The sequence below is a fragment of the Sitophilus oryzae genome, unplaced genomic scaffold (genome assembly GCF_002938485.1).
Source record: "Sitophilus oryzae breed Bouriz unplaced genomic scaffold, Soryzae_2.0 scaffold_2008_pilon_pilon, whole genome shotgun sequence".
Lineage (NCBI taxonomy): Eukaryota > Metazoa > Arthropoda > Insecta > Coleoptera > Curculionidae > Sitophilus > Sitophilus oryzae.
Window position 1 is genome coordinate 1,011,095 of NW_022146734.1, and position 27,874 is coordinate 1,038,968.

At 32.4% G+C, this 27,874-nt stretch overlaps 1 protein-coding gene across 2 annotated transcripts; it reads left to right on the forward strand.

Moving 5' to 3' along the window:
- Nucleotides 1-2,002: 2,002 nt before the first annotated feature.
- LOC115884028 (kelch-like protein diablo) lies at nt 2,003-27,641 on the forward strand. 2 transcript variants are annotated; one of them, XM_030902468.1, is made up of 8 exons: nt 2,003-2,176; nt 2,386-2,780; nt 2,836-3,414; nt 8,911-9,112; nt 16,034-16,177; nt 17,580-17,720; nt 22,342-22,543; nt 27,078-27,641. In XM_030902468.1, the coding sequence occupies exons 2-8, from the start codon at nt 2,492-2,494 to the stop codon at nt 27,267-27,269; spliced, it is 1,749 nt and encodes a 582-aa protein (XP_030758328.1). In that variant the 5' UTR covers nt 2,003-2,176; nt 2,386-2,491; the 3' UTR covers nt 27,270-27,641. The 2 variants fall into 2 exon arrangements, with proteins under 2 accessions (XP_030758328.1, XP_030758326.1); XM_030902466.1 differs by having other exon boundaries at nt 2,417-2,780.
- Nucleotides 27,642-27,874: the final 233 nt, after the last annotated feature.

Sequence of the window (27,874 nt, forward strand, 5' to 3'; positions counted from 1 at the left end):
ACAAAGTATGACTTTCAAATATTTTTATATTATTTGGAACGTTTGAAATTGTTAAAAAAAATTATTTGTGGCGTTTGAAAAAAAAATAGCATGTTCTATTGGGAGTAAAAATTACTTTTTGTGTCTCGGCTGTATGACGAACGTACAGCCTTGCCACAAAAAGTGTCATTTTCAGTCAGGGTGCAGCCACACTATCCTAAAAACGGCGTATCGGCGTAACGGCGTAATGACCTTGAATCGATTTCCAGTAATTCTATTGGCTGAAATTTTTGACAGATGAATTTGACAGATAAAATTTCTGACAGATGAATGTTTCAGCCAATAGAATTACTGGAAATCTATTCAAGGTCATTACGCCGTTACGCCGATACGCCGTTTTTAGGATAGTGTGGCTGCACCCTCATAGTAAAACAATATAACTATAATATAACATTAACAATGGCAACACTGGTCGTATTCCGAAAACACGTTGAGATGACAGCCGGTTTACCTCCCACTCCAAATTTTTAGGCGGGATTCGTTTTGTCGCTTCTATGGAAAGCAGGCGGCCACTGCGAACGAAACTAAACTAAGCTAAGAATATAGAAAGAAACGGTAACTAAAGGAAAATAAGTTTTATCGGCCACTGGGAACGAGTTTCGCTTAGTAGTCAGCTAAGTTAGCTGCGTTTTCGTATTGTGTCTCGGCTATCACAGAATTAATCGCTGCGAAAAATTCGCTGGAACCTGTCACGAACTAAATCGAGCGAAACTAAGCTACGATTTGAACTTTCGTTCACATATTTTCGTTTAGTTTCGCTCAAGTGGCCGCTGATCCATTTAAAAGTATGGGAGCTGATTTTTAAAAGCGCCAAGGCGGGCGGCCACTGCGAGCCAAACTAAACTAAGCCAAGCGAAGATAAGATTTTTAAAAATCAGCTCCCATACTTTTAAATGAATCAGCGGCCACTTGAGCGAAACTAAACGAAAATACGTGAACGAAGATTCAAATCGTAGCTTAGTTTCGCTCGTTTTAGTTCGTGACAGGTTCCAGTGAATTTTTCGCAGCGATTAATAATTCTATGATAGCCAAGACACAATACGAAAACGCAGCTAACTTAGCTGACTACTAAGCGAAAATCGTTCCCGTTGGCCGATAAAACTTATTTTCGTTAAGTTACCGTTTCTTTCTATATTCTTAGCTTAGTTTAGTTACCGCCTTTAAGGCAGGCGGCCACTGCGAGCGTAACTAAACTAAGCTAAGAATATGAAAACAAACGGTAATTAAATGGGAACTCCACTAGGAACGATTTTCGCTCAGTAGTCAGCTAAGTTTTCGTATTGTATCTCTGCTATCATAGAACTAATCGCTGCGAAAAATTCGCTGGAACCTGTCATGAACTAAAACAAGCGAAACTAAACTACGATTCGAATCTTCGTTTATATAGTTTCGTTTGTTTCGGTCAAGTAGCCGCTGACGCATTAAAAAGTATTTTTTTACAAATCTTATCTTCGCTTAGTTTAGTTTCGCTCGCAGTGGCCGCCCGTCTTAAGGCGGGCGGCTACTAAGCCGAAGAAACCAAACTAAGCCAAGCGATGATAAAATTTGTAAAAGTCAGCACCCATACTTTTAAATGCATCAGCGGTCACTTGAGCGAAACTAAACGAAAGTATATGAACGAAGATTCAAATAGTAGTTATGTTTCGCTCGTTTTAGTTCGTGACAGGTTCCAGCGAATTTTTCGCAGCGATTAATTCCTTAATTAATTCTATGATAGCAGAGACACAATACGAAAACGCAACTAACTTAGCTGACTACTGAGCGAAAATCGTTCCCAGTGGCCGATGAAACTTATTTTCGTTTAGGTACCGTTTCATTTTATATTCTTAGCTTAGTTTAGAATAATTGTTCTTCTAATATCTTCTGACATCGAACATCGATGTTTTGTAACATCGATAAACATTGCACATCCCTACTTTTGTGACATGACACATGACATCTCATTGACATCTGCAACGTCAAAATAACAATATTTAGGATAGACTGTGCTGTGAATATAGAAAATTAATATTTTATTGTATTGCTGTGCAAGAACATTTTCTAGTATTCTTATTAGGATTTCTCAACTTTTTCATCAGTGAGCCGTTATTAAAACTTTGTCATCATTTTTTCACCAGAGTTTATACACGATCTAAAGGTAAGCCCCATATCTTATAAATTGCCCAATTTCTATTTACATAATGTTCTGTTAATATTCAGTACGGTTCATACATTAGATATTTACAGTTTTGCAAGTACTACTTCTAGCCTAGGTTTGTATACCTTGGATAATGTTCAGAATAATTGGTGCCCAGTTTTATTTGTTTTGCGGTTTTGTTTAATGTCTACTGATCTAGTGAATTTTAGGAAATACCAATAAAAACATTATTTTTAACAGATAGATTCGGTGTGGGGTTGGGCGTCACCGCCCTTACGCCTTCAATTCGCCTCCCATTCGCGGGGGCCTTGCAGAATGGGTGAGACAACAGGAGGCGATCGACCACCATCTCCTGCTCGACTTACTCATACATCTGACAAGCACCCAAAGAACACATTGACGGAATTGAATTTGCTTCGTAGGCATAGAGAGTTATGTGATGTTGTACTGAATGTTGGAGGAAGAAAAATATTCGCTCACAGAGTAATACTAAGTGCATGCAGCCCTTATTTTCGAGCAATGTTTACTGGAGAGTTAGCCGAATCTAGACAGACTGAAGTAACAATTAGAGATATAGATGAATTGGCTATGGATTTGCTTATAGGTAAGTTTAGTAAAAAAAATTGTCCCTTGAAAATTTTAATTATAAATGTTTTTAGACTTTTGTTATACTTCTCATATTGTTGTTGAAGAATCTAATGTCCAAATGTTGCTACCCGCAGCTTGCTTACTACAACTTACAGAAATTCAAGATATTTGTTGCGAGTTCCTTAAAAGACAACTGGACCCATCTAATTGTCTGGGCATAAGAGCTTTTGCAGACACTCATTCATGCAGAGAGTTGTTGAGAATAGCAGATAAATTTACTCAGCACAATTTCCAAGAAGTGATGGAATCGGAAGAGTTCATGTTATTGCCTGTAGGGCAGTTGGTGGACATAATTGCAAGTGATGAATTAAATGTGAGAACTGAAGAACAAGTATTTAATGCAGTAATGTCATGGGTAAAGTACAATGTAGCAGAAAGGAGACAGCATCTTCCCTCAGTTTTGCAGCATGTTAGATTGCCCTTACTCAGCCCTAAGTTTCTTGTTGGAACCGTGGGGTCAGATCTGTTGGTTAGATCGGATGAATCTTGCAGAGATTTAGTAGACGAAGCAAAAAACTATTTGCTTTTGCCTCAAGAGAGGCCTTTAATGCAAGGGCCTAGAACTAGACCAAGGAAACCAACAAGGAGAGGTAAGCAATGCTTATGGTTATATTTTTTGTAACTTTGAATGACTGGTGATATGTTGGGCATGGTTTATAAAGAGTCATATCCTTTATAAACCATGCAACACCAAAATATTTTTTATACAGGGTGTCACAAAAAAGTTATGATAGTTTTAGGCATCTCCCATTTTTCTGTAGATAATTTGATTCAGCATAAAATTCTGCATATAGTACTATATTTTTATTTTCTACACTATGCGGTGTTGCCATTCTATTTCATATTTACTGAAACTTTGGTGAAAAATACTAGGTATATCTGAAAAGCGGTTATAAATTAGAGTGAATATAACTTTATTATATTTTCCTAAACACCAAGGATGACGAGAATACACTTGTAAAGAAAAATTTACATTGTTTTGTACAGGGTAATGATGCAGAATTAAAAAACAAACATTTTTTGTATTTAAAGTGTTCCTAAATTTTTGACAGTTTTACACATATTCACGGTATTATATTACATATTATATTACATATACTCTTTCAATTACTTATCAAAGCCATCTAATGATCTAGTGTCTAGTATTTTAGTATTGAAAACCCTGTAATATAGCGAATATCTGCAAAGTTTTTGTAAGTTTTAGTAAATAAGAAATAGAATGGCAACACTGCATAGTGCTGGAAATAAAACTATATTGCAGAATCTATTTATCCACAGAAAAATGGAGGGTGCAATTAAAAAAAAAGTTTATTATATTTTTTTGTGATATCCTATACAGGGTGATCCGAACTGTATTCCGGAAACTTCGGCAGCATATTCTGCAGATTAAAATAAGTAAAAAAGTTCGTATAAATGTATGTCCTAAAATGCTTAGTTTCGGAGATACAGGGTGTAGAAATTTCATTTTTATTTCGATTTTTTCCAAATAATTTAAGAAGTAACGTCAATATTTGGATGAAAATTGGTGTCTGGGAGTTTTTGGACATGAGAAATTTGATTTTCATGTCAATATGACTCCTACTTGTAGAGCGCGCTACCTACATATTCTTTAACTGGTTTGAAGAGTAATAACTTTTCATCCAAACCTGTATAAAACTACTGAGTAAAAAAATATACATTTACATTTTTTTTTTACATAAAAAAGGTCTCTTGGTAAAAATCGCTAGGAGTAACGGTTCTCGAGATATATGAAATTGAAATTATCAATACCTATCATCATTGACAAATTAAACATGTTGACCAAATAGTTATTAGACTGAAATCTTAAATTTGAAATCTTTTTGTGCCAAAAGTTCAACAGAAACTGTTTAATCATCATTTTTTCGCAGAAAAATTTATGATTAATTTAAAAAAATAAAAATTTATTATTTCAGTCAAATAGCTATACTCAACGTGTACTTATTTTTGTCAATAATGACATGTATTGACTATTTCCATTCTAAATATCTTGAGATCGGTTGCTCGTAGTGATTTTTACCAAGGGACATTTTTTACGTAGAAAGTCATGGAAATGTATATTTTTTCAGTCAGTAGTTTTATACCAGTACGGACGAAAAGTTATTACTCTTCAAAACAGTTAAAACACATGTAGGTGGCGCCCCCTACAAATAGGAGTAATTTTGACATCAAAATCAAATTTCTCGTGTCACAAAACTTCCAGACACCAATTTTCATCGAAATAATGACGTTACTTCAGAAATTATTTGGAAAAAATCGAAGTAAAAATGAAACTTCTACACCCTGTATCTTCGAAACTAAGCATTTTAGGACATACATTTATACGAACTTTTTTACTTATTTTTATCTGCAGAATATGCTGCCGAAGTTTCCGGAATACAGTTCGCACCACCCTGTATACAAAAAATAGTGCACAAACTGTATAAAACCATTAAAAACCATGCAACATCTGTATAAAACCATTATAAACCATGCAACATATGTATAAAACACTTCATATCTTTGACAAAAATGACGATATTGGACTTCCTCGCACTAATAGGCTACTCTGTTTAATTTGAATAACAATTATATCTAGTATATACAGGGTGTCCCAGAAATAAGTGCAAGTATTTCAACTGGTAGTAAACGCCACGAATGTTTGGGAGTGATTCATCGGTCGCTACCATATGAACTAATCTGTTCAAGGTCACATAAAACTTAATTCCAGTGCCGTGGTGTTTCAAGTCATATAATAATCAATATATAATCTGTTGTAATTTGTTGTTTTAACTGTCAAAGTCTTGTCAAAACATATATTTGGTTATAAATATAAAATGGAATTGGGCCCACTGCAAGCACACCAATGGACTGACGCACAAAAACGAATCAATCAAAGAAACGCGATATAGTATCGTCTTTGTCAATCACGCTAACATTTTAGAATAAGTAGGAGGAGCGCAGGCAGATGATTAGACTGGGCCTTTAAAACCCTACGTCTGCGGTAAAAAATTACGTTTTTAATGTAAAAATGATAGCGCGCGTCGATTATAACTTCATCAAGCGATGAATCGCTCCCAAACATTCGTGGCGTTTATTATAGTATAGTTCAACCTCAGAAACACGCATATGAGATTTTTTTCGCGAAAAAATTTTGAAAATTTCGAAATTTTTTGTAAATTTTTTCGCGAAAAAAATCTCATATGCGTGTTTCTGAGGTTGAACTCAATAACATCAACTCGTAACACTTCAGATGGCGCTGTTGTAACAAAGCTTCTACATTCGGAAGAAGCGCCAAACATTTTTAGAACAGGAAATCATTAAAAAGAGATAGATAATTATGCGATTTCTGAAGGCGCGTATTACCTCTCTTTTTGACTAACTAGACTTTATTTATAACTGTTCGATCGCTTATTACTTGTTAGCGCCACTGTGGTCATTTAATAATGAACCCTTATTTTTTCCATTTTAGTGACTACTTTTTCAAATAAAGTCCCATAAGAGATGTTTCTCCTAATCTCTACCCTCCCTTTTTTGTCTGTAATTTTAATTTGCAGATATAATCTACTTTCTGTTATTTTATGAATTTCTCTCTCTCTCTCTCTCTCTCTCTCTCTCTCTCTCTCTCTCTCTCTCTGTCTGTCTCTCTCACTCTCTGTCTACAAGAGAAATGTAGTGGGTAGTGGTAGTGGTTAACTGATTATTTTTTGCTGTCTCCTAATTCTCTGTCTTGTGCTTCATCTACCAGCATGTGCAGTGGCTTGTGGGTGAGCTTGGATAGCTGGTCTATCTATCGGGAGGCGAGCGGCCTCTTGGTCTTTTTTCTGGAACCTTGCCCTGTATAATGAGTCTTTCCATACAATCAGTATCTCTCCTCATAACGTGACCGAAATATTGAAGTATACGTGACTGGAAAATTGAGAGACGTTCTGTGATATACAAAAATTGATTTTATGGATATTGTCTGTCAAAATATTCCCTGGCTCAGTAGATAGACTTTATTTTGTTAATACTTAGATGTGTGTAACATATCACTATTTTTAATATCTGAAAATTAATCACAAATTGAAAAAAAATATTTTAATTTTCCAAAATTGAGAGATTATTCAAAATACCAATTTTTTCCCTGCTGATTTTTGATTTACTAATACCAATATTAACTGTAGAAATTACAGATTGTGTGTAAATTTACAAATAGTATATTTATATTAGACCTAAAATAGCCGAATAGAAGAACAAATTTATAAAGTTTTGATATGTTGAGATCAGACGCACCAAAAGGAGACTTTTCAAAATCAAAAGAGTTATTAACTCTAAAGTGTGAGCTTCACCTCAAAAAAACACCCCCAATACGCCCTTCGATGGTTTTTCGCTTTTTTTCTCAGAACACGTTGGTCCCACAAAAAATGTTATACTTACCAAAAGTATTCCTTATAAAATTTGCTACAAAAAAGGTTCTATTCATTATTTATATTTATCCAATGCATTTCGAGCAATAACCGTTTGAAAAATGGAGTACAAAAAAAATACAGGTCGCCTTTCAAATTAGTCTCCCAAAATATTTTAATGTGCTAAATATACACGCAACAGATATAATACTGTATAATATAAACAAAAACATTGCCTATTCCACTAAGCTAACATTCATACTTTCATCTACATATTGTCATCGTCTATAGTTTCTAGAATGTGCTCAGTATTCGAACAACTTTGTCCACGACTGGTTCCGCACATAGTTGTACATTTCATGCCGGCTTTAATGCAACTGCATCTTTTTACACAATCTTGTTTGCAGTTGCACGTTATTAATGACATAATTGAAGCAGGGGCGGGCGATTCTGTTGTATATATATATAAAGGTGACAGGGTGTTGTTGATTTTCTTTCAGCCCCACTGGTCGGGTTTTATAGGTTGTTCTTGCCATATTTGTACTTGAAGATATGTTCTCCGGGAATGTTGCCTAACTGCAGTAGATGTGGGAGGCAATTTTGATCAAAAGTACCGTGCTGTTTGCTTGACCAACTAACTTTCAATAAGTTAGTTAACAAACGTATCTTAGTTTCAACAAGCGTATCTTTGCTCACTAAGGCTCCCTTCAGATGATTGAAGTTTGTATAATTTCAGTATAAACGTCTCTCCAGCTTTTTCAATTTCTTCAGGTGTTGACTTTGCGTTGTTAAAAATATCGACGATACTATCAAGGTCTTTTTCTTTATTAAATATTTGTACGTGTTGTTTTCCTTTTCCAAAAAATCCTGATGTTGTGTCACCCCCGCTAATAGCGTGAATAAATAAAATTGATTTTTTTAAATTACGTATAATACTGGTTGATTGCAAGTCTCTCGAACTATACATTCGTTGTTTTACATTACCTATGGCTTTTTTCAGAAAAAGAATGTCTTTTTCATCGGGGGAAAGTGCTGCTAATAAAACAACAAGATCGACATCTTGTCCAACGACTAGAACTTGTTCATTTTTCTGAGATATTTGGATGGCAGTACGAATAATTTGAACATCAGCAAACAAGATTGTGTAAAAAGATGCAGTTGCATTAAAGCCGGCATGAAATGTACAACTATGTGCGGAACCTGTCGTGGGCAAAGTTGTTCGAACACTGAGCACATTCTAGAAACTATAGACGATGACAATATGTAGATGAAAGTATGAATGTTAGTTTAGTGGAATAGGCAATGTTTTTGTTTATATTATACAGTATTATATCTGTTGCGTGTATATTTAACACGTTAAAATGACGGGGTGGTTTTTGGGGGTGAAGCTCACACTTTACAGTTAGGAACTCTTTTGATTTTAAAAAGTCTCCTTTTAGTATCTATAACCTCAACATATCAAAACTTTATATATTTTTTTCTAAATATGCTAATATCAGCGTACTAAAAGAACCTTTATTTCATTTTGTTTTTTTATAATTATTAGGTAAATACAGTTTTACAAAAAAAATATCATTTTTATAACTGATGTTTTGTTAGAGTTTGTAATTTATAGTTCTGCTTAATGATATGTAAATATGTCTTTATAGTTCTGCTTAATAATAAAATTAATAATTACTATTAATTTTATTTATATTTTAGGTGAAGTGTTGTTTGCTGTTGGTGGTTGGTGTAGTGGAGATGCCATAGCTTCAGTAGAAAAGTTTGATCCTCAAACAATGGAATGGAAGATGGTAGCACCAATGAGTAAAAGAAGGTGTGGAGTTGGTGTGGCAGTGTTAAATGATTTGTTGTATGCTGTTGGAGGACATGATGGACAGAGTTATTTAAATAGTATAGAGAGGTTTGTTAAAAGGAGTATTTTCCACTATACTTACTTGGAAAATAAAATACTATTTCATATCACAATACACTTTGTTTTGAACACTGGACGCGCGTTTCGCTAACCATGTGAGCATCATCAGCAAATGATTAAAACTGTTAGTGTTTTGTGGTGAACTAGTACTTTGTAATTATAATGCCAAAGTATAATCACAGTTTAAAGAATACTTACCAGTTGGCCCACTTTAAGGAATTCTATTGTTATTTTGACTTCAAAGGCGGCCCATGACCCTTTGAGGTGACGAAAAATTTGTACGTTTACCGGGTGCAGCAGAAGTGCTATTTTATCAGTCAGAACGCTGGCCGTATACGAGGGATCAACTAAAAATACTAAGGAATTTTAATATAGCAAGTAGAAAAATAAAAATACAGTACTAGTTTTATTGATTAACAGCATATCTGTGGGATCCTATAAATCCTAAGGCACTTTTCCAGGCTCCACACCTACAAGTTATTTTCCTTATCAGACTCTACTTATACATATTATGGTGAATACATTAATATTAAAATATTAGATATATTATTCTATCCTAATTCTTTGGAATACGGAATTGTCAATAGGGTAATTATTATTAATAATTATTATGGAAACCCCATATGAAAAATGTATACTAAATAAATATAATAAGTTAATTTTTTTTAATATATATATAATAATAATAATTTGCATATTTCTTAAATTATAGCATGTTTTGCTTTTATATGTTTTGTATGTTTTACTTTTATATTACATGTTCTGCAATTATAGATGTTTGCATTTTACTTTAATTACCTACCCGGAAAGCCCAAATTTTATCGTAAGGTAATAAAAGTACCTACCTTTGCATACAACTTGTGTTGCCATTGTCAATTTTTTTGGAATTTTTTCTAAATTTTTTGATTATCATGAACAGTAATTATGACTGTTAGTAGTTAATTGTGTAATAAATTTTACTGTTCGATAAAATTTAGTAAAAACTGAAAAAAAAATTGACAATGGCAAGACAAGTTGTATTCAAGTACTTTTTATTACCTTTTGATAAAAAGGTAGATAATTCAAGTTAAATGCAAACAGCTAAAAAGCAAAACATAATTTAAGAAATATATAGAAAGCACTACATACAATATACTAAAAAGCAAAACATAACCAAACCAAACCAAAACATAACTTAAGAAATATGCAAATATAATTTATTACAGTACTTACTACTAATTGAAGAGCACACGGGAAAAATAATGAAAGTACCAAAAAGGGGGGCTACACCTTTTGGTACCTAAATAAACGGGAATATCGATAACGGCCACATAGAAACAGTAATTTAAAAATGGGAAAAACGATATAAACTCGGATATAAAAGTCCATGCGTAATTTGAATTAAAAAAATCGGTTTCCTGAACATTTATCCCCATTTCTGGATACTCATCGTTTTTCCCATGTGCTCGTCAATTGTTATATTTATTGTTACATAAAATTTAGTAAAAACTCTAAAAAACTTGTCAATAGCACTTTGCAAACCGGTAAATACTGCAAAATCCAAAACATAATAGTAAAGTATCTACTACTACTCTAAAATATCTACTAAAATATGAAACTAATTGTTAAAAGTAAATATTTTGTGCATATTTCGAGTAAAATATTTTCTTAATTTATATGTATATTTTTAAAACAATTTATTCATAGTTAGGTTTCCATAATTATAATATACTTAATATGTCTAATACTTTAATTATTATATACTTAATATCCTATACTATATAAATACATACCTTCCTTCATCTTTTGGGCACCTAAAGAACGATATATTGTCTGTCATTCTACTTTCACAACCATCCACTGCACAAATATTTCTAGTAGACATTTTATTCACAATTCGAACAAAACAAATAAAACACTATTTTTGGTTCACCCTATGCGTCGGACCGAAAACAAAACTAAAATAAACTTGGAACGCTGTGTACACGTCGAGCAACGGATGTAGACTGACCCAAGCCTACAAGACAGGCGGGGAGCGGCGGGAGGAATTTTGATACAGGCGAAGAGTGGGTCAACTGATATATTTATATTCTTTAAACTGTGGTATAATGCTTGTAATGCAAAAGGTTCCAACCTCAACTATATTACACTTACATGACTGACAAATTAATGTTTTTGAACAAGTATTTCTACTAATTCTGGAAAATTTTTAAGATTGTAACCCTTAATATTACAGTTGAGGGTTGGAACCTTTGGTGTTACACAGCAAAATAAAAACACTAAATCACCACAATACACCAAAACACTTACTTTCACACTGGACGCGCCTTTCGCTAACCATGTTAGCATCATCAGCAGATGATTATAAACTTTATAATCATCAGATGATTATAAGCTTTATAAGCAGATGATTATAAACCTTATAATCATCTGCTGATGATGCTAACATGGTTAGCGAAATGCGCGTCCATTGTAAAAGTAAAAGTGGTTTGGTGTATTGTGGTGATTTAGTGTTTTTATTTTGCTTTTAACTCTTAATATAACGAGAGAATTTATTACAATACACCAATACCCGTTATTTAAAACGTTGTATTGCAGAGTTTAAAATACAGTGTTTGATGTATTGTTGTGAATTAGTGATATTTTACTAATTCTGAAAAATAAAATTCAGTCAACGTATTAGCGTTGATTGAAAGAATTGGGAAGATACGCAGCCTAATGGGCGAATTCGTGACTAGGCTGATTTGATTTCCCTTTACGTCTCAAGTGCTGTATGGTGGAGACACCAATCCTTCTGCAGCCAACACAAAACACTTATTTTCTCTAATTCGGCCAGCGAAGGCATATCGAACACTGTGGAACTGAAAGCGACAGTGTTGTCCTATTAAAATGTGTAACATCTGTAATACGTTTGACGAAAATCTTTGGATGAAAAATCAGCGTTTATGTATTGAAAATTTATTCGTGTTAACCATAGAATAAACACCAAAAATAAAAAAAAATTTATAGGTACTGAATATGTTGTATAATCGAAAAAAAGCCGTTTAGTTGACTAGGAAATTACGATTATTGACACCTACAATAATATTTTACATATGAAATAACAGCGATCTTCATTTCCAAGCCAACTCTGACGCCGTTCTTTGTTTAATCATATAATATTAATATTATACTAAATTGTTTATTGATAGAAAATCCATATTATTAACGTACTGTACCCAAAATCCGTAAATCTACAGATTTATCTGTAGTTCTGACAACCACTCACTCTATCAACTGAAAGCAGAACTACGGTACAGTATCCTTTATCCACTGCGCTGTCTCGGACTACATCTCGGACAGGTTTGTTGCCACAAAATCGCCCATAAAGTTACGCATCTTCTTATTTCGTTAGTATACTAAGGGCTGGCAAAGGTTAGTCTTAGGTCGAGATTTCTATATACCTATCGGAGAATATTCATTTTACTATCAATAGGCGTTTACGAAAATTGCACCGGTAGGTACCAGGTAACTTTTTTACATTCGAAATTGATAACGGTATTTTTGTTCCTTGTTCTAATTTTATCACACATTTACCGGTGCATGTATTCGGTTTATAGATTATGGATCGGGGTAAGGTCTCGGTAAATGACCGTTTTGAGAGAAAACCGAACCTATAAGAGTTTAAAACGCGTTTAAAAAATCAGAGATCAGAGACCTATTAATTCACTATTATTGAAAATCGCCATGGACATGGATGTATTTGAAATTGAGCAGGGGAAATGCTCTGTATGTGGTCTTGAGGGAGATTTGATTGAAATTCAAAACCATTTTGAAGAACATATCAGCAGAGATTTAACTGGAGAATTGGATGAAGAATCTACTTCATTCATCTTTTCGTCCATCTTATAGGCTCAGAGGTTGTGGCACAAAATCTTGTTATTATTATATTAATTAGTATAATAAATTTAATCTTAAGATATTAACCAGTTCGTTTTAAAAATATTCTACCAGATTCATATTTGACATAAAACATATGTGTACCGCTGGGTAACGGTAAATACCGAAGGTATAATTTTCGTAAACGCCTAATAGTTTACTCGCAACAATTTGCTCTCAAGTGTATACATATTATTTTTAATAGCGGATAGTTACTTCTGAAATACGATTACGTTTCGTATTGTGATAGTTCTAGCAGAGAATTATTAATTTAAAATGGCAGCTACTCGCAAAGACTGGTCAAAAGACGATACTTTGATAAGTATATACGAGGAAAATACAGTTTTGTGGGATACCATGGGATTAACTATCTGCACTTCTATGTTTCTTTCACACTACACATAAACAAATTAAATGAAAAATTACAAAAATACAAACTGAATCAACACATACTAGAACTAACGGTTAAAAAATCGACCATAAAAAATTTGCATGGAAAATATTGAAAGTAAAACTACCATGGCGCCATATGAGATACCGCGAGGAGGAAATCTACCACCTCTCCTGTATATCCTTTATACAAACGATCTCTGCGAACTAGCATTAAATGGCGTCATATATGGATATGCCGATGATACATGTTTAGTATATACAGGAACAGATCAGAACATCCTTGAAACAAACATCAACAAAGACCTGCAGAAAGTGCAAACATGGTGCTACAATAATCTCCTAACCATAAACGAGCTAAAAACAGAATATATTATATTTAAAACCACAAAACAAAAATTAAACTTACAAATAAAACTACAAAACCATATTCTACGAGAAACATCAACAATCAACTATTTAGGGTTAAAAATACAAAATAATTTGAAATGGGATGCTCATGTAGTAAAGCTGAAAAATGAAAATATATGCACAATTGCAGCTTTAATAAAAATTCAAAAATTGATACCAAATAACATGAGAAAACCTTCATATCACACACTGTTTACCTCAAGGATGAACTATTTAATGAATATATGGAGTAATACGACCGAAAAGAATTTCAACGCATTGCAACGTCAACAAAATAAAATTTTAAAATTAATATATAAATTACACAAAAGAACACCAACACACATATTTGATACAGTGCAAGAACTAGATATAAAACAATTAATACTTTTTAATAGCTTGCTAAATATTAAATTAAATACAAACAAGGAAGTTCACAATTATCAAACAAGGAGAAAGTGACATATTAGATGCCATAAAGTAAAAAATAAGACATTAACACAGAGACTAACAACAAAAACAATTCAAACATTCTATAGTTTAGCAGAGGAGGTAAAAAAATTGAAATTTATACAATTCAAAAAGAGGATCAAATGGTTAATATTAAATAGAACCATACACTAAATCCAGAAATCGAAGACAGAAATAATTAAGAAAAGAATGTCTTCGATACCATCTGGCCAGGATCTGGTACCAACAGGTCACTGATGCTGCGACAGATGAAGAAGGGCGACACCCAGATCTTCTATGATACGTATATGCTGTACATTATTTATGTGTTGTATATATGTTTTATATGAGGGAATAACTAAATTGATTAAAAAAACACAAAACACGTTAATACACAAAGAAAGGCAGTTGATGAAACAGAAATCTCAAATGGATACCCTCCTGACAGATATGTGTGAGAGTAAGCATTTGGAGAGTTTTTAGTTATCTAGCTGATAGCAAAAATTCTTTAAATCGGTCTCAAATGGATACTCTCTTTGGAGTGACTATCGAATTCACTCGCACGAATTACTTTCAAATGGACACTTACCTTAAGAGACGTGGAAAGGGATATAAAACAGATTTGTCGCAGTTGACCGGGCGAATCAATGAGTACCTCTGTCAGTACTTAAAGTTCTAGGGAAAGGTGAACATCATACGTTCAGCTTCACGATTTAATTACGTCTCGTGATATTTTATTTGTTTAATTATTAACGAGTCATTGTAATTTTTTCTGTACCTTAAAAATTTTTAAGTGCAAGTTAGAAACACTTGCATTTTGGTAAAAATAAGTGGAAATGAGTTAGTGTTCGACAGTGATTGCGCTATTAGAAGTCTGAATTCAAAAATCAATATCTCGAAATCTATTAGAAATAGTTGATTGTAGTTTTTTTCAAAAACTTTCTTAATATTTCTGCTATATGTATTTTCTTCGCAGATAGTCAAAATCTTTATAAATAAAAATGTTACACGATTGCTGAAAATTGCTATGCACTAAAAGTAGATGAATGGGTTATTTAAAATTTTTGAATGGAAAAGAGCAACCTTGTCGAATTTTTCTTAGTTAAACATATTGTAAAAGATCCGATCTTCAAAATAAAAAAGTTTCTAAAGTGGTTCTTAAGTTATGGCGTGTGATGTGTTAAAAAATTGAGTTTTTAAATTATCGCGATTGCTGGCATTTTCTCGTTATAAAAAAATGGACACCCTAACGATATCCTTATAATTCCATTTCAGATGCTCAGAAACATATCTAATAATTTTATCTAGTTATCTTTTCGTAAAAAAGTATTTTAAAAATAAGCAGTTTGTGATCGTGATTTTACTTTACTTGATAGGAAAAGGAATACCGGCAACGCCGCAACAGCACACCGTGGCATTTCTCTCACTCCGACATAATAAGATCCCTATGCGATTTACTTCCACACACATGTAGAGTACGAACCAACTAAGAACATGCTACGAGCGTCATCACTTAGACATCGTTTGTCTCTCTTGCACTGGCGCGTCCATGATTAGAACCCAAGAGAGAAGGCGATCGTTTTCTATCAAGGTCGTGACATGTTCTTAGTTGGTTTGCACTTTAAATACCGACCCAAAAGTAACAGTTGCCAGCACAGTATATATTTATTATATTTATTTATTATATTTAATTATTATTATTCTATCAACGGTATTTGTTAATAGTATGTATTCTTATTTTCTTAATTACTTATTAATTAGAGTATCATCATAAATATTTAGGTATGATCCACAAACAGACCAGTGGTCGTGTGACGTAGCACCGACGACATCTTGTAGAACAAGCGTTGGAGTTGCTGTTTTAGATAATTTATTATATGCAGTTGGTGGTCAGGATGGTGTGCAATGTTTAAATCACGTCGAAAGGTACTTATAACAAAGAATATGATTATGATTATGTCTTATTAATAACTAGCTGACCCGACTAACTTTGTATCGCCTAACCGTGAAATGAAGTGAGAGTTTTTCTGTCAATCCTGTAGTATGGATGACTGATTGACTGAGGCTGTATTCCGTTGCAAAACCAGGCGAACCAGACCTAAACTACGGTAAAGAGCGGTTCCTGAAAAACATTGGTTTGATACGGAACGGTTTGGTAAAATACTGGAAATGTCAAATGTTGACGTTTTCTAAATTTCAATACCTTATACCTTTATTATAAAATTTATCTTTTATGCATTTTTAATGTACCCATTCTCGGCTTTTACATTTGCTTCTTCTTTTCAATAGCGTTTAATATTGAAAAGTACTTTATTAATAAACTGTTAAACTCGTTAGACAGTTCAAGTGAAGATTTCCAGGTTCAATATTAAAACAGATCAATAAAAAATAAACAAATCTTATCAATATTTATATTTTATAGCCTACAAAACATTCACGATTACTTGTCTTGTTTTTCATGTTTTCTTTAAATGTTCCTAACTTTAAGAAACAATGGCTGCATGATAAGTTTAAATGGTCCTAAAAAGTCATTCCATTTAGTTAATGTAATGTATTTACCTTTACTGCCTACCTCCATTGCTTTTGGATATAAAAACAAAATATTATATCAAATTTTAGAAATTAAATGAAAATTTCACTCGAACTTCCAATATTTGCTTGATTTCTCTCATATAAATGACATTGATTGACAAACAAAACCAGAAAAACCAGCCTGCTCGCGCTGGTTAGTTTGGTGACAATCATGTGACAGTTATAACCGAATTTTTCAGGAACCGTGTTCCGTTGTAATAAAACTTTCAGGAAACCGATAGAAACGGAACATAAAACCATAACCAAGGTAAGCAGCGGAATACACCCTGAATGATCTGGAATGATTCAGACTAATCGATTTGTTAGTTGTTGTCATTCGTTCTCTATAATTTTGTTTGTGTGTCAATTCAATTTTTTTTTCAATATATGTATATTTCAATATCTTTCTAAGCTTGAAGATGCTATTTTTCCACTATTTTCCTTTGAATTTCTATTCTATAATGTCTAGTATGTTACTAATTTGGAGTGGACATCAATTATTACAATTAAACTATAAGCGGGCATGACGTGAGCTGTCAATTGCGGAAGATGGCGGAGTTCCAAACATAATTTATTTAAAAACTATTTTTTATTTCTTTTAATCATGATTTTTTAAAATATTTTAATAGCTATTCGGTGCAAAGACAAATCTAACAAATCAGATATTGAAATCGGCCCAACCGTTCTTGAGTTATAAATGGTGTAACTAACGCGACTTTATATTATTTATTTAGATTAAACATTGTATTTTATTTAGATTTGATCCAAAAGAAAACAAATGGTCCAAAGTGGCGCCAATGACTACCAGAAGACTAGGCGTAGCTGTTGCAGTTTTAGGAGGCTATCTGTATGCTATAGGTGGTTCTGATGGACAATCTCCTTTAAATACTGTTGAAAGGTAATTTAACAAACCGATAATAGAAATATATACAGGGTGTCCGGAAATTAATGCAACAAAATTTGGTCATAGATTCTTTAAAAAAAAATAGGTGACCCGTATTTTATATTTTTGGCGAGTGGCCCCCCTTTTCGGATTTACAGCCCCCTGAATTTCACCCTTAAAAAGAGTTTTTTTTTAATATCTCAGGGCCCTGTTGGACGAAAATCACTAAATTTGATGCACGTTGTTTTACCATAAAATTACATTTTTGATGCTATTAACTTTTTTTTATTTTCATCAGTGGCGTCCCTACGGTATATAAACTAAATATTATTGAAGAAAAAAATGGTACGCCACTGTTTTTTTTTTAAATAAAAAATATTTTTAAAATCTACATTAAATATGAAACAAATTTGATCTCTTGACTTTTTTTGGTACGACGCATCGTTTTCGCGTAAAAAAATAAAAACCATTTTCATACATGACCAAATCGCTAAAATTTTAATGTAAATTTTCGTAGCAAAATTTAAAAAACGGCAATTTAGGTTTTTGGACATTTTGGTTCGCACTTAGGTAATAAAAACAAGATTTTCGAAAATAAAAAATTATTTTAAACTTAATTATGCCGTTTTAAAAATTTTGCCATTGAAATTTACGGTAAAATTTTAGCGATTTATTCATGCTTGAAAATGGTTTTTATTTTTTTACGCGAAAACGGTGCGTCGTACCAAAAAAAGTCAAGAGATGAAATTTGTTCCAAATTTAATGTAGATTTTAAAAATATTTTTTATTAAAAAAAAACAGTGGCGTACCATTTTTTTCTTCAATAATATTTAGTTTAAATGCCGTAGGGACGCCACTGATGAAAATAAAAAAAAGTTAATAGCATCAAAAAATGTCATTTTATGGTAAAACAACGTGTACCAAATTTAGTGATTTTCGTCCAACAGGGCCCCGAGATATTAAAAAAAAGCTCCTTTTAGGGGCAAAATTCAGGGGGCCGTAAATCCGAAAAGGGGGACCACTCGCCAGAAATAAAAAATACGGGTCACCTATTTTTTTTTCATGAATCTATGACCAAATTTTGTTGCATTAATTTCCGGACACCCTGTATTACATATGGCAAAGTTCAATATCGCCACAATTCCGCTATTAGTTCAGATCTTATTTTTATCTCTCCAAAAAAATCCTTTATGGGTATTTTGCCACTGCACTGAACTTATTTTGATATTTACGAGTTTTGAGTTATACAGAGTGAGTCTTAAATAAGTGCAAATATTTTTAGAGGTAGTATATTTCGACCCCAGAAACATGTCTATGAGGTTTTTTCGCCAACTTTTTTTTTTATTTTTTTAAAATCCATAATTATATTAGTAATTAAAAATGAATATAGCTTTGAATAAGATATTTTTTTTTTTTTTATATTTGAATAAGAATAAGAATACTAAGGAAGGAGCATATCAAAAATCTTAGGTACACCGCGATGGGCCTCAAATATGGCCGACTTAAATTCCGGTTTATCAGTGTCCGGTTATCATAATTTTATTTAAAAAATGTAAAACTATGATGTAGGGTAGACGTGGGGTAGACTCAATAATTTGTTGTTTTATTTTACGTTGTGAATAAATGTTGGTAGTTATTAAAATTGTTATAAAAATATATAATTCTATTAAAAATAGATAAGTTATAATAAGTATTTATTACCACAAACATCCGATACGCTACTGAAGCAGGTAAGTCAAATTAACGTATCTAAATTCTTTGACATCTAATCTTTGACAAGTAATAAATAAAAGCTAAAATGCAAGAAAAATATATAATTTAGTTAATTTAAGTGAATTTCATAAATGATCGGTTTACTACACGTATGTATATTATATAGTCACTTACTAGCGAAAAGTTGTTCCATTATTTTACTCAATTTTTGCCGAGATCTACCGCTCGCTACACAACCAACTATTTTAGAGACTTTTTCGATAAATCGCGATAGTGTCACTGTTAATTTAAGTTCTGTCACAATTTCCATCTAGATTTACTACCTTTATACAACTATCAGTAGTAGAATAAATAATAAATATCATAAAATAAGCTCCGTAAAGACTGACAAATCCACAAAATTTCAAATCAAATTCAAATGTGTCAAATGAATCGTCAAACAGAACTGTCAAGGATCCCCACCCTAGAGTGCTTTTATGGCGCTTTTTCCGCCCACCATGCATGAATACATGGATAGCATTATGCTCCTTCCTTAGTCTTCTTATTCAAAGGAATATAGTAACATAGAAAGTAGATTAAATTTACAAAAAAAAACAGAAAAGATCTAGCGGTTCGCTAAATTTAAGCAAAAAATCATTTTTTTTTTAATTTTCAAAGTAAAATATCTCTGTTATTTTGGACTTATTTGAAAAACGGTAAAGGTTTTTTTTATCGAGATCTACCAGCCCTGAAAATATTTGCACTTATTTAAGACTCACCCTGGACTTGTTGAGTTTAGAGTTAGGACACCACAAAATAGCATTGAAAAAAACAGATCTTAACCTAACTTTTTATTTTTATTTTTTCTGCTTTGCTGGTTTTCGTAATTTAATAGCTTTAAACTAATTTTACCTATATACAAAAGAGCAGGCAAGCCCTTGAAGTAGTAATTTTAGGTTACCTCCAGTATTATTTAAATTTAAAATAAGTGAAGCAGAAGAACACAACTGTATTCATAATTTTCCTATAAGAACAAAATATATTAAATAATAAATTTAAGTTATATACCACATCTGATTGTCATATTTAAGAAAAAAATATATTTTATATATTAATTAACATTTATATTTTTGTAGAAATACAGTATGTCAATCGATAACATAACGTTTTTGAAATGTAAAAAGCTGCATGGCGTTTTCTCTGCGTAAATAGTGGCATGCGGTAACATTAGAACCGCATAAACTCTTATTATGACACTTTACCTGTCAAAGCTGTCAATCAGATGACAATGACAATTACTAAAAAGAATATGCACTAATTTACGAAATACCGTAATGACGTCACCAATCTCTTTCATCTGGTTAACAAGTGATTGAGAGAGTTTGACAAAATATATAACGTGACAATATATGACATGCACGATTGCTGAACATTCTATATAGTCTATAAAATGAATAACTTTGAATTTTGACCGTTATTTTTTACCAACATGGCAAATATATAAAGTCCCTCTATCAAAAAAGTTACTGATATTCTTTAAATTGAGTGCCTGAACGAATCAAATAGGTAACTCTTTTTACTTTCGTGAAATAGAAAAGGACAATAATAAAACAAGTGACAGTTCTTCATCTTCTTGCAAAAATCAACACGAAATGTCATAATTGTCAAAAGTAAAATGTCATCAGCTTTTGACATTTCTAAATATCAGACCAATGCCGTCTCTAATAGAACAGCCTTGGAGCGAGATTTATGACATCACGCTAGCTAGATACTACGGATTAATAAATATGTTGTAGAATACATGGACAACATAATTATTCCTCGTATTTTTGGTTTGTATTTTAAAAATGATAAAGTTTACATGAAATATATATAATATTCAGTTAATAAATACAATATATATACCTATTTATAGTAATAAATACTTTGGCAAATAAACTATGAACCATACAAATGCAGCAAATGTTTTACAACATACAAATAATGAATAGGCACATAAGATAATGGATAAAATGTAAAATATATTTTAAATTTTGGGGTTTGAAAATCGATCTAATTTAACAAAAAACATTCAATATCTACTAATAGTGATGTATTATTATTTGCATTCACAAAATTTATATCTATATTTTGCAAGTATCAATGTTCGAAAAATTGTATTTGCAAATAATACAATAACATAGAAAAAAAGGTGTCAGCGATGACTATGAAATAAAGATCGATGTCATTTTATATGTAAAATTATTCTAAAATTTTTGATTTTCTTGGGATTTAGGTACGGAAAAAACGCTGATTAAGTTTTCATTTAGTTCTTCATTATTTTTTCTTTTGATTTAAAAAAAAACGTTTCGGCTAACATTATAGCATTCATCAGTGTTGTGTCATATGAAAAAAATAGTGTCAAATATAATCCAAAAAATTACATATAAAATATTCAAACCACACACCACATAATGTTTTAGTGCAATTAATAAACTAATATAAACTTGTCAAAAGATGACCACATATTTTTTAAAATTATTATTTTTAACACTAAAACTATTTACATTGACTATGGAGTACGATTTCAGAAAATGTTTTAGAATACAATACATTATATTGTATTTATTAACTGTATATTATGTATATTTCATGTAAACTATATCATTTTTAAAATACAAACCAAAAATACAAGGAATAATTATGTTTTCCATGTATTCTACAACATATTTATTAATCCGTAGTATCTAACTAGTCATAAATCTCACTCCGAGGCTGTTCTATTAGAGACGGCATTACGCCAGCATGGCCGCAAGTTGCTAACCTAATAAAATTAACACTAAAAAAGTCCGCGGGAACTGTCAAATTCAAATTATTCGTTTCACAGACTATACCACATTTTAGTGCTTAATAAATATATTTTGCTCCCTATTATTGTTTTGATAATTGAAGTAATGTTTTACAGGTACGATCCGCGTCACAACAAATGGACGCTAGTTAGTCCTATGTCTACCAGACGGAAACATTTAGGCTGTGCTGTATTTAACAATTTAATTTATGCTGTTGGCGGTAGAGATGATTGTATGGAACTGAGTAGCGCCGAAAGATACAATCCACATACAAATACGTGGAGTCCAATAGTGGCTATGACCTCGAGGAGAAGTGGGGTAAGTAATTCACGGTAGTTTCCAGGGTTGCCACCCGTCCCGATTTTGATCATAAGTCCCGCTTCCCGCGCAAAGCCCTAATGTCTCTATGTTTGTTTGTTTAGTAGCCACATTTTTATCTATAGGCTTGGCGCAATCTCCGCCGGTGCTACCACCACCGGAGAACTCGTAAATAACGAACACATACAAATACACGGGTTTAAATGGCGAGTAAACGAAAAAATTAGTATATAATTATTCTAAAAGTGTTAGAAAGTGTAATTTGTGGAAATTCTAATCAAAAACATAAAAAGGTAAATATCTTGACATCTTCCGAAGGTCTAACTTGCATTATAATTTATTATTCCAATTAAAAAATTTTTTAGATGAGTTCTACTACGGTAGTTAGTTTATCACCGGTTTTGCTAGTGGAACATAATTGGAGCTATTTCGTCTACAACGAAATTTTTTAAAGGTACATAATTATAATTTCAGAAGATGTTGATAAAACATTTATCACTAGTTGATTAAAAAAGTATATCATTAATATTGCAAATTATATTTCATACTCTCATAGTATACATATGTCTATTTAATTTTTTGATTATGTAACGAACACTTTGTTTACTCACTTGTTTCGTCGAACTGCTTGAATCCGTTTTTGCTATTGATCAAATCGGTGTAAGAAATTATGAAACTATAAAATGTTTCGGGAGAGTTGAATATCCGGGAAAGTTGAGTTATTGAATGTTAATGCACCCAACAATGCCCTAATTACGCTCTCCTTTGCGCATTAACATTTTTAGGCAATTTATTAACTTTTAAAATTGTCACAACATAACAAGACGCCTAGTTTGAATTCTTTTTCACTTATTTTTTACTACCCGAAACAGCGTTACATCGCACAAACCTCGTACCTGGGTGTTTTATAGTATCAATAATGGCAGCATAAAATAATAAATACAAGAAGAAGTGTCAAGTCAATGTTAAATTATGGAAACAGCGTGGCTGCCTGGGTAACTAATTTTCAGATATGGCGTCTGGGACATTTGACATGACATAGACATGACAATTTCAGTTTTATGAAATTTATTTCCGTTTCCGGTTTTTAATGGCGGGCTGTTCAGGAGGTTTAAATGAGGGTTAATATACTTTTTACTCTTTCTAGTAGTAAATAATACAACAAAATTACTCAAAAATATTTATTTGGAATTTAGAACAATGTAAATATGCAAATCAACACAATTAAAGAGCTATAAACCAATAAACTACTGTATCAATATCAAATATTTAAATAATATCAGAGATGCTGTGTTAAACTGAATTAGTAAAGTAACAGTGCATTGACTTACAGAAACTTGAAGATAAATAAATGTTTTCACAGCTTCACGGGCATAAAACTAAATAACTGGAAGCAGGAAAAAGGCATCCGGAACCCACACAAAACCTGGAATCAAAAAAATATGTAAAAAATATAAATATAGGTACATAAGACTTTTGTGAATTAAATCAAACAGGACTTGAATGAAAATAAAATGAATAAAAAATATAATACATATACATCTAATACCTCATTTGTATTTTAAAAATAATCTACATACATAGATTTATAGCATTATTGCTATGAAAATACATAATAGGTACCTATGTGATATGTAATCACGCATTTCTGTTCATCTTGTAGAAAATTAATATAGGCTAATAATAGTTCAATAATCATAATTTACCTTGTATAACTTGCTTTCAATTGCTTTCAAATCACCGATCAGTCTTTAAAGGAGAGATACGGAAAAATCCTTGGCAAAGAATATCCCAAAATCCTTGGGTTTAAAGCTAAAAAAATATAAAAACAGTTAACATATTATCTATTTTTACATATAATATGGCCCATACCTATTACACGCAGAAACGTCGATTTCATCATTTTCTTCATGTAATTAATATCATATATACTTTATTAGAGTGTTAACAAGGAACTTTATACCAAAAAACATCTTTGTACTTATAAATTTCAGCCGAAATATCAGAAACAACCTTCCAATCAAATCTAAACGGCAAAAATTAAAATGGCGCCCGACCTTGCCAGAGGCCTCGGGAGCTGACGCTGACACACAGACAAAAGACAAAAGAACAGGACGCCGACGTGCATAAAAATGTTCCGTAGCAGAAATTGACAGAAATCATACAGAAATATTCAGATTTTTGTCTAGGACAGTCTAGAAGGCCATGCTTTCTGCCTGGGTAGAACCGCGCCACAACTGTTTCCAATTTTCCGGTTTACTGTCACCCCCCTGAATGGTACTAGCAAAAAACTAAAATACTGAAATATTATGACAAAACCTCGATTTCAATATTATTTTAATGCGATGGACATGACGGCAACATAAACTATATTGTTGATTACTTCTGATTTCAGCCGTAGAGTGCGCTGCGGTCGGAATTTGTTGAAATTAACCTTTGAATAAGAAGACTAAGGAAGGAGCATAATGCTATCCATGTATTTATGCATGGTGGGCGGAAAAGCCACCATAAAAGCTCCCTAGGGTGGGGATCCTTGACAGTTCTGTTTGACGATTCATTTGACACATTTGAATTTGATTTGAAATTTTGTGGATTTGTCAGTCTTTACGGAGCTTATTTTATGTTATTTATTATTTATTCTACTACTGATAGTTGTGTAAAGGTAGTAAATCTAGATGGAAATTGTGGCGGAACTTAAATTAACAGTGACACTATCGCGATTTATCGAAAAAGACTCTAAAATAGTTGGTTGTGTAGCGTGCGGTAGATCTCGGCAAAAATTGAGTGAAATAATGGAACAACTTTTCGCTAGTTAGTGACTATATAATATACATACGTGTAGTAAACCGATCATTAATGAAATTCACTTAAATTAACTAAATTATATATTTTTCTTGCATTTTAGCTTTTATTTATTACTTGTCAAAGATTAGATGTCAAAGAATTTAGATACGTTAATTTGACTTACCTGCTTCAGTAGCGTATCGGATGTTTGTGTTAATAAATACTTATTATAACTTATCTATTTTTATTAGAATTATATATTTTTATAACAATTTTAGTAACTACCAACATTTATTCACAACGTAAAATAAAACAAAAAATTATTGAGTCTACCCCACGTCTACCCTACATCATAGTTTTATATTTTTTAAATAAAATTAGAACGACACTGATAAACCGGAATTTAAGTCGGCCATAATTGAGGCCCATCGCGGTGTACCTAAGATTTTTGATATGCTCCTTCCTTAGTCTTCTTATTCAAAGAAATTAACTGAAATGTACCAAGCCTATACTAATATATAAAATCCTTAAGTGACTGACTCACTGATTAATCACTGCTCAAACCACTCAACGTCAGAAGCTCAATTTTGGCATACAGGTTGATTCTAGGGTGTGTTCGATAAGAAGGGATTTTTCGAAATTCCAGTTCCAAGGGGGTGAAACCACCCCTCAAATATTACAATATTTTTTATTTCAAAATCGGCCAAGTTTCCGAAAAAACGCTTAAACACGTATACTTTATTTTGTTTTTTAACATATTTTAAGATTTTTTAAAAATGTATACAGGTTGTTTCGAAAAATGTGGTCATTGATTAATCACGATCCTACTTAAAGCGTTTGACGTAAAAAGGGTTTTTTTTTTGGAAAACGGATTGACTTTAGGGTGTAGAGGTTCGATAAGAAGGGATTTTTCGAAACTCGAATTCTAAGGGGGTGAAACCACCCCTCAAATATTAGAATATTTTTTATTTAAAAACCGGTGAGTTTTTTGGAAAAACTCTTAAACACGTATATTTTATTTTGTTGTTTTACATATTTTAAGATTTTTTAAAAATTTATACAGGGTGTTTCATAAAATATGACCATTGAGTAATCACGATTCTGCTTAAACTACTTGACGTTTAAAGCTGATTTTTGGCAAACGGATTGACTGTGGGGTGTAGAGGTTCGATAAGGAGGGGTTTTTCGTATCTCAAATTCCAAGAGGGTGAAAACGCCCCTCAAATATCGCAATATTTGTTTTTTAAAAAACGGTTAGTCTTCGGGAAAACGCTTGGACACGCATAATTTATTTTGTTTTTTACATATTTTGAAATTTTTAAAAAATCATATAGATTGTTCCAAAAAGTTGGGTAATTGATTAACCACGATTCTGCTTAAACTACTTGACGTAAAAAGCTTATTTTTCGCAAACGGATTTTTCGAAAGTCAAATTCCAACCAGATGAAACTACCCCTCAAATATTACCAAGTTATATAATAATATCGCCATATTGTTTTTTCTCATGCTGACATAAATGTGAGAAAATTTTATCCAGTTTGTATGTTAATGGAAATTCTTGCTTTGCTTTATCATCACAATTACATATTATTAATTCGACGCGAACGAAGTTGCGGGTACACGCTAGTCCCTATATAAAATTCACTACAAGTTACGTTACTGCAGCAAAATCCGTCTTATCCACTAATACTTGCTTTTTATTGTCATTATTTGTACAAATTCCGCATTTTTCATAATCAATTTGTTGCAGGTTGGCTTGGCAGTGGTCAACGGCCAATTGTACGCCGTGGGCGGATTCGACGGTACAGCTTACTTGAAAACGATCGAATTCTACGACACGGAGCAGAATCAGTGGCGTCTGTGCGGTTCTATGAACTACAGGCGATTGGGTGGCGGAGTCGGCGTTATGCGGGCCCCGCAAACGGAGAATCGCATATGGTAGTTTTCGCGATTGTTGACGCCACACTTTCTCTACTTCCACGACGAGGTATGACGGTGGTAGCTGGACTTTCGAATGGAAGTTGTCCGTTCCAAAGTCTACTCCGATAATGTCAGATAACTGAGATGAGTACCTGCCAGAGAAGACAGTACGATAATCAACATTTTGTCTCAAGTCCCTAGGTATTATAGAGTACTGCAATTATATTCATTTTACCTTAGTTTAGAGGCGGGAAATTCGAAATTGAGAGCATAATATAGTTATAGAATCACCCTATATACATATACAAGGTGTCCCAGGCTGAGCGTGCATTAGGAGTTTCTAGAGAACTGTAATATCTAGATCGGAGATTTTTTGCACATCATTGTTTTGCAATGAGATCTATTGATTAAAAATATTTTCAGTATGGCGGCACTTCTGGAGATACCGGAAGTTGACAGCAACTTTTTTATTTTATATGAATACCCACATTTTTTATTACATACTTAAATTCTTTGAAAAGTTTTATAAATTTTGATATCAAACAGTCTATACCTAACATTAACCGCTTTTGAGAAAAAAAAAATATTTAAAGTTTTTGGAGGAAAAAACTGCATCAAAAAAATTTG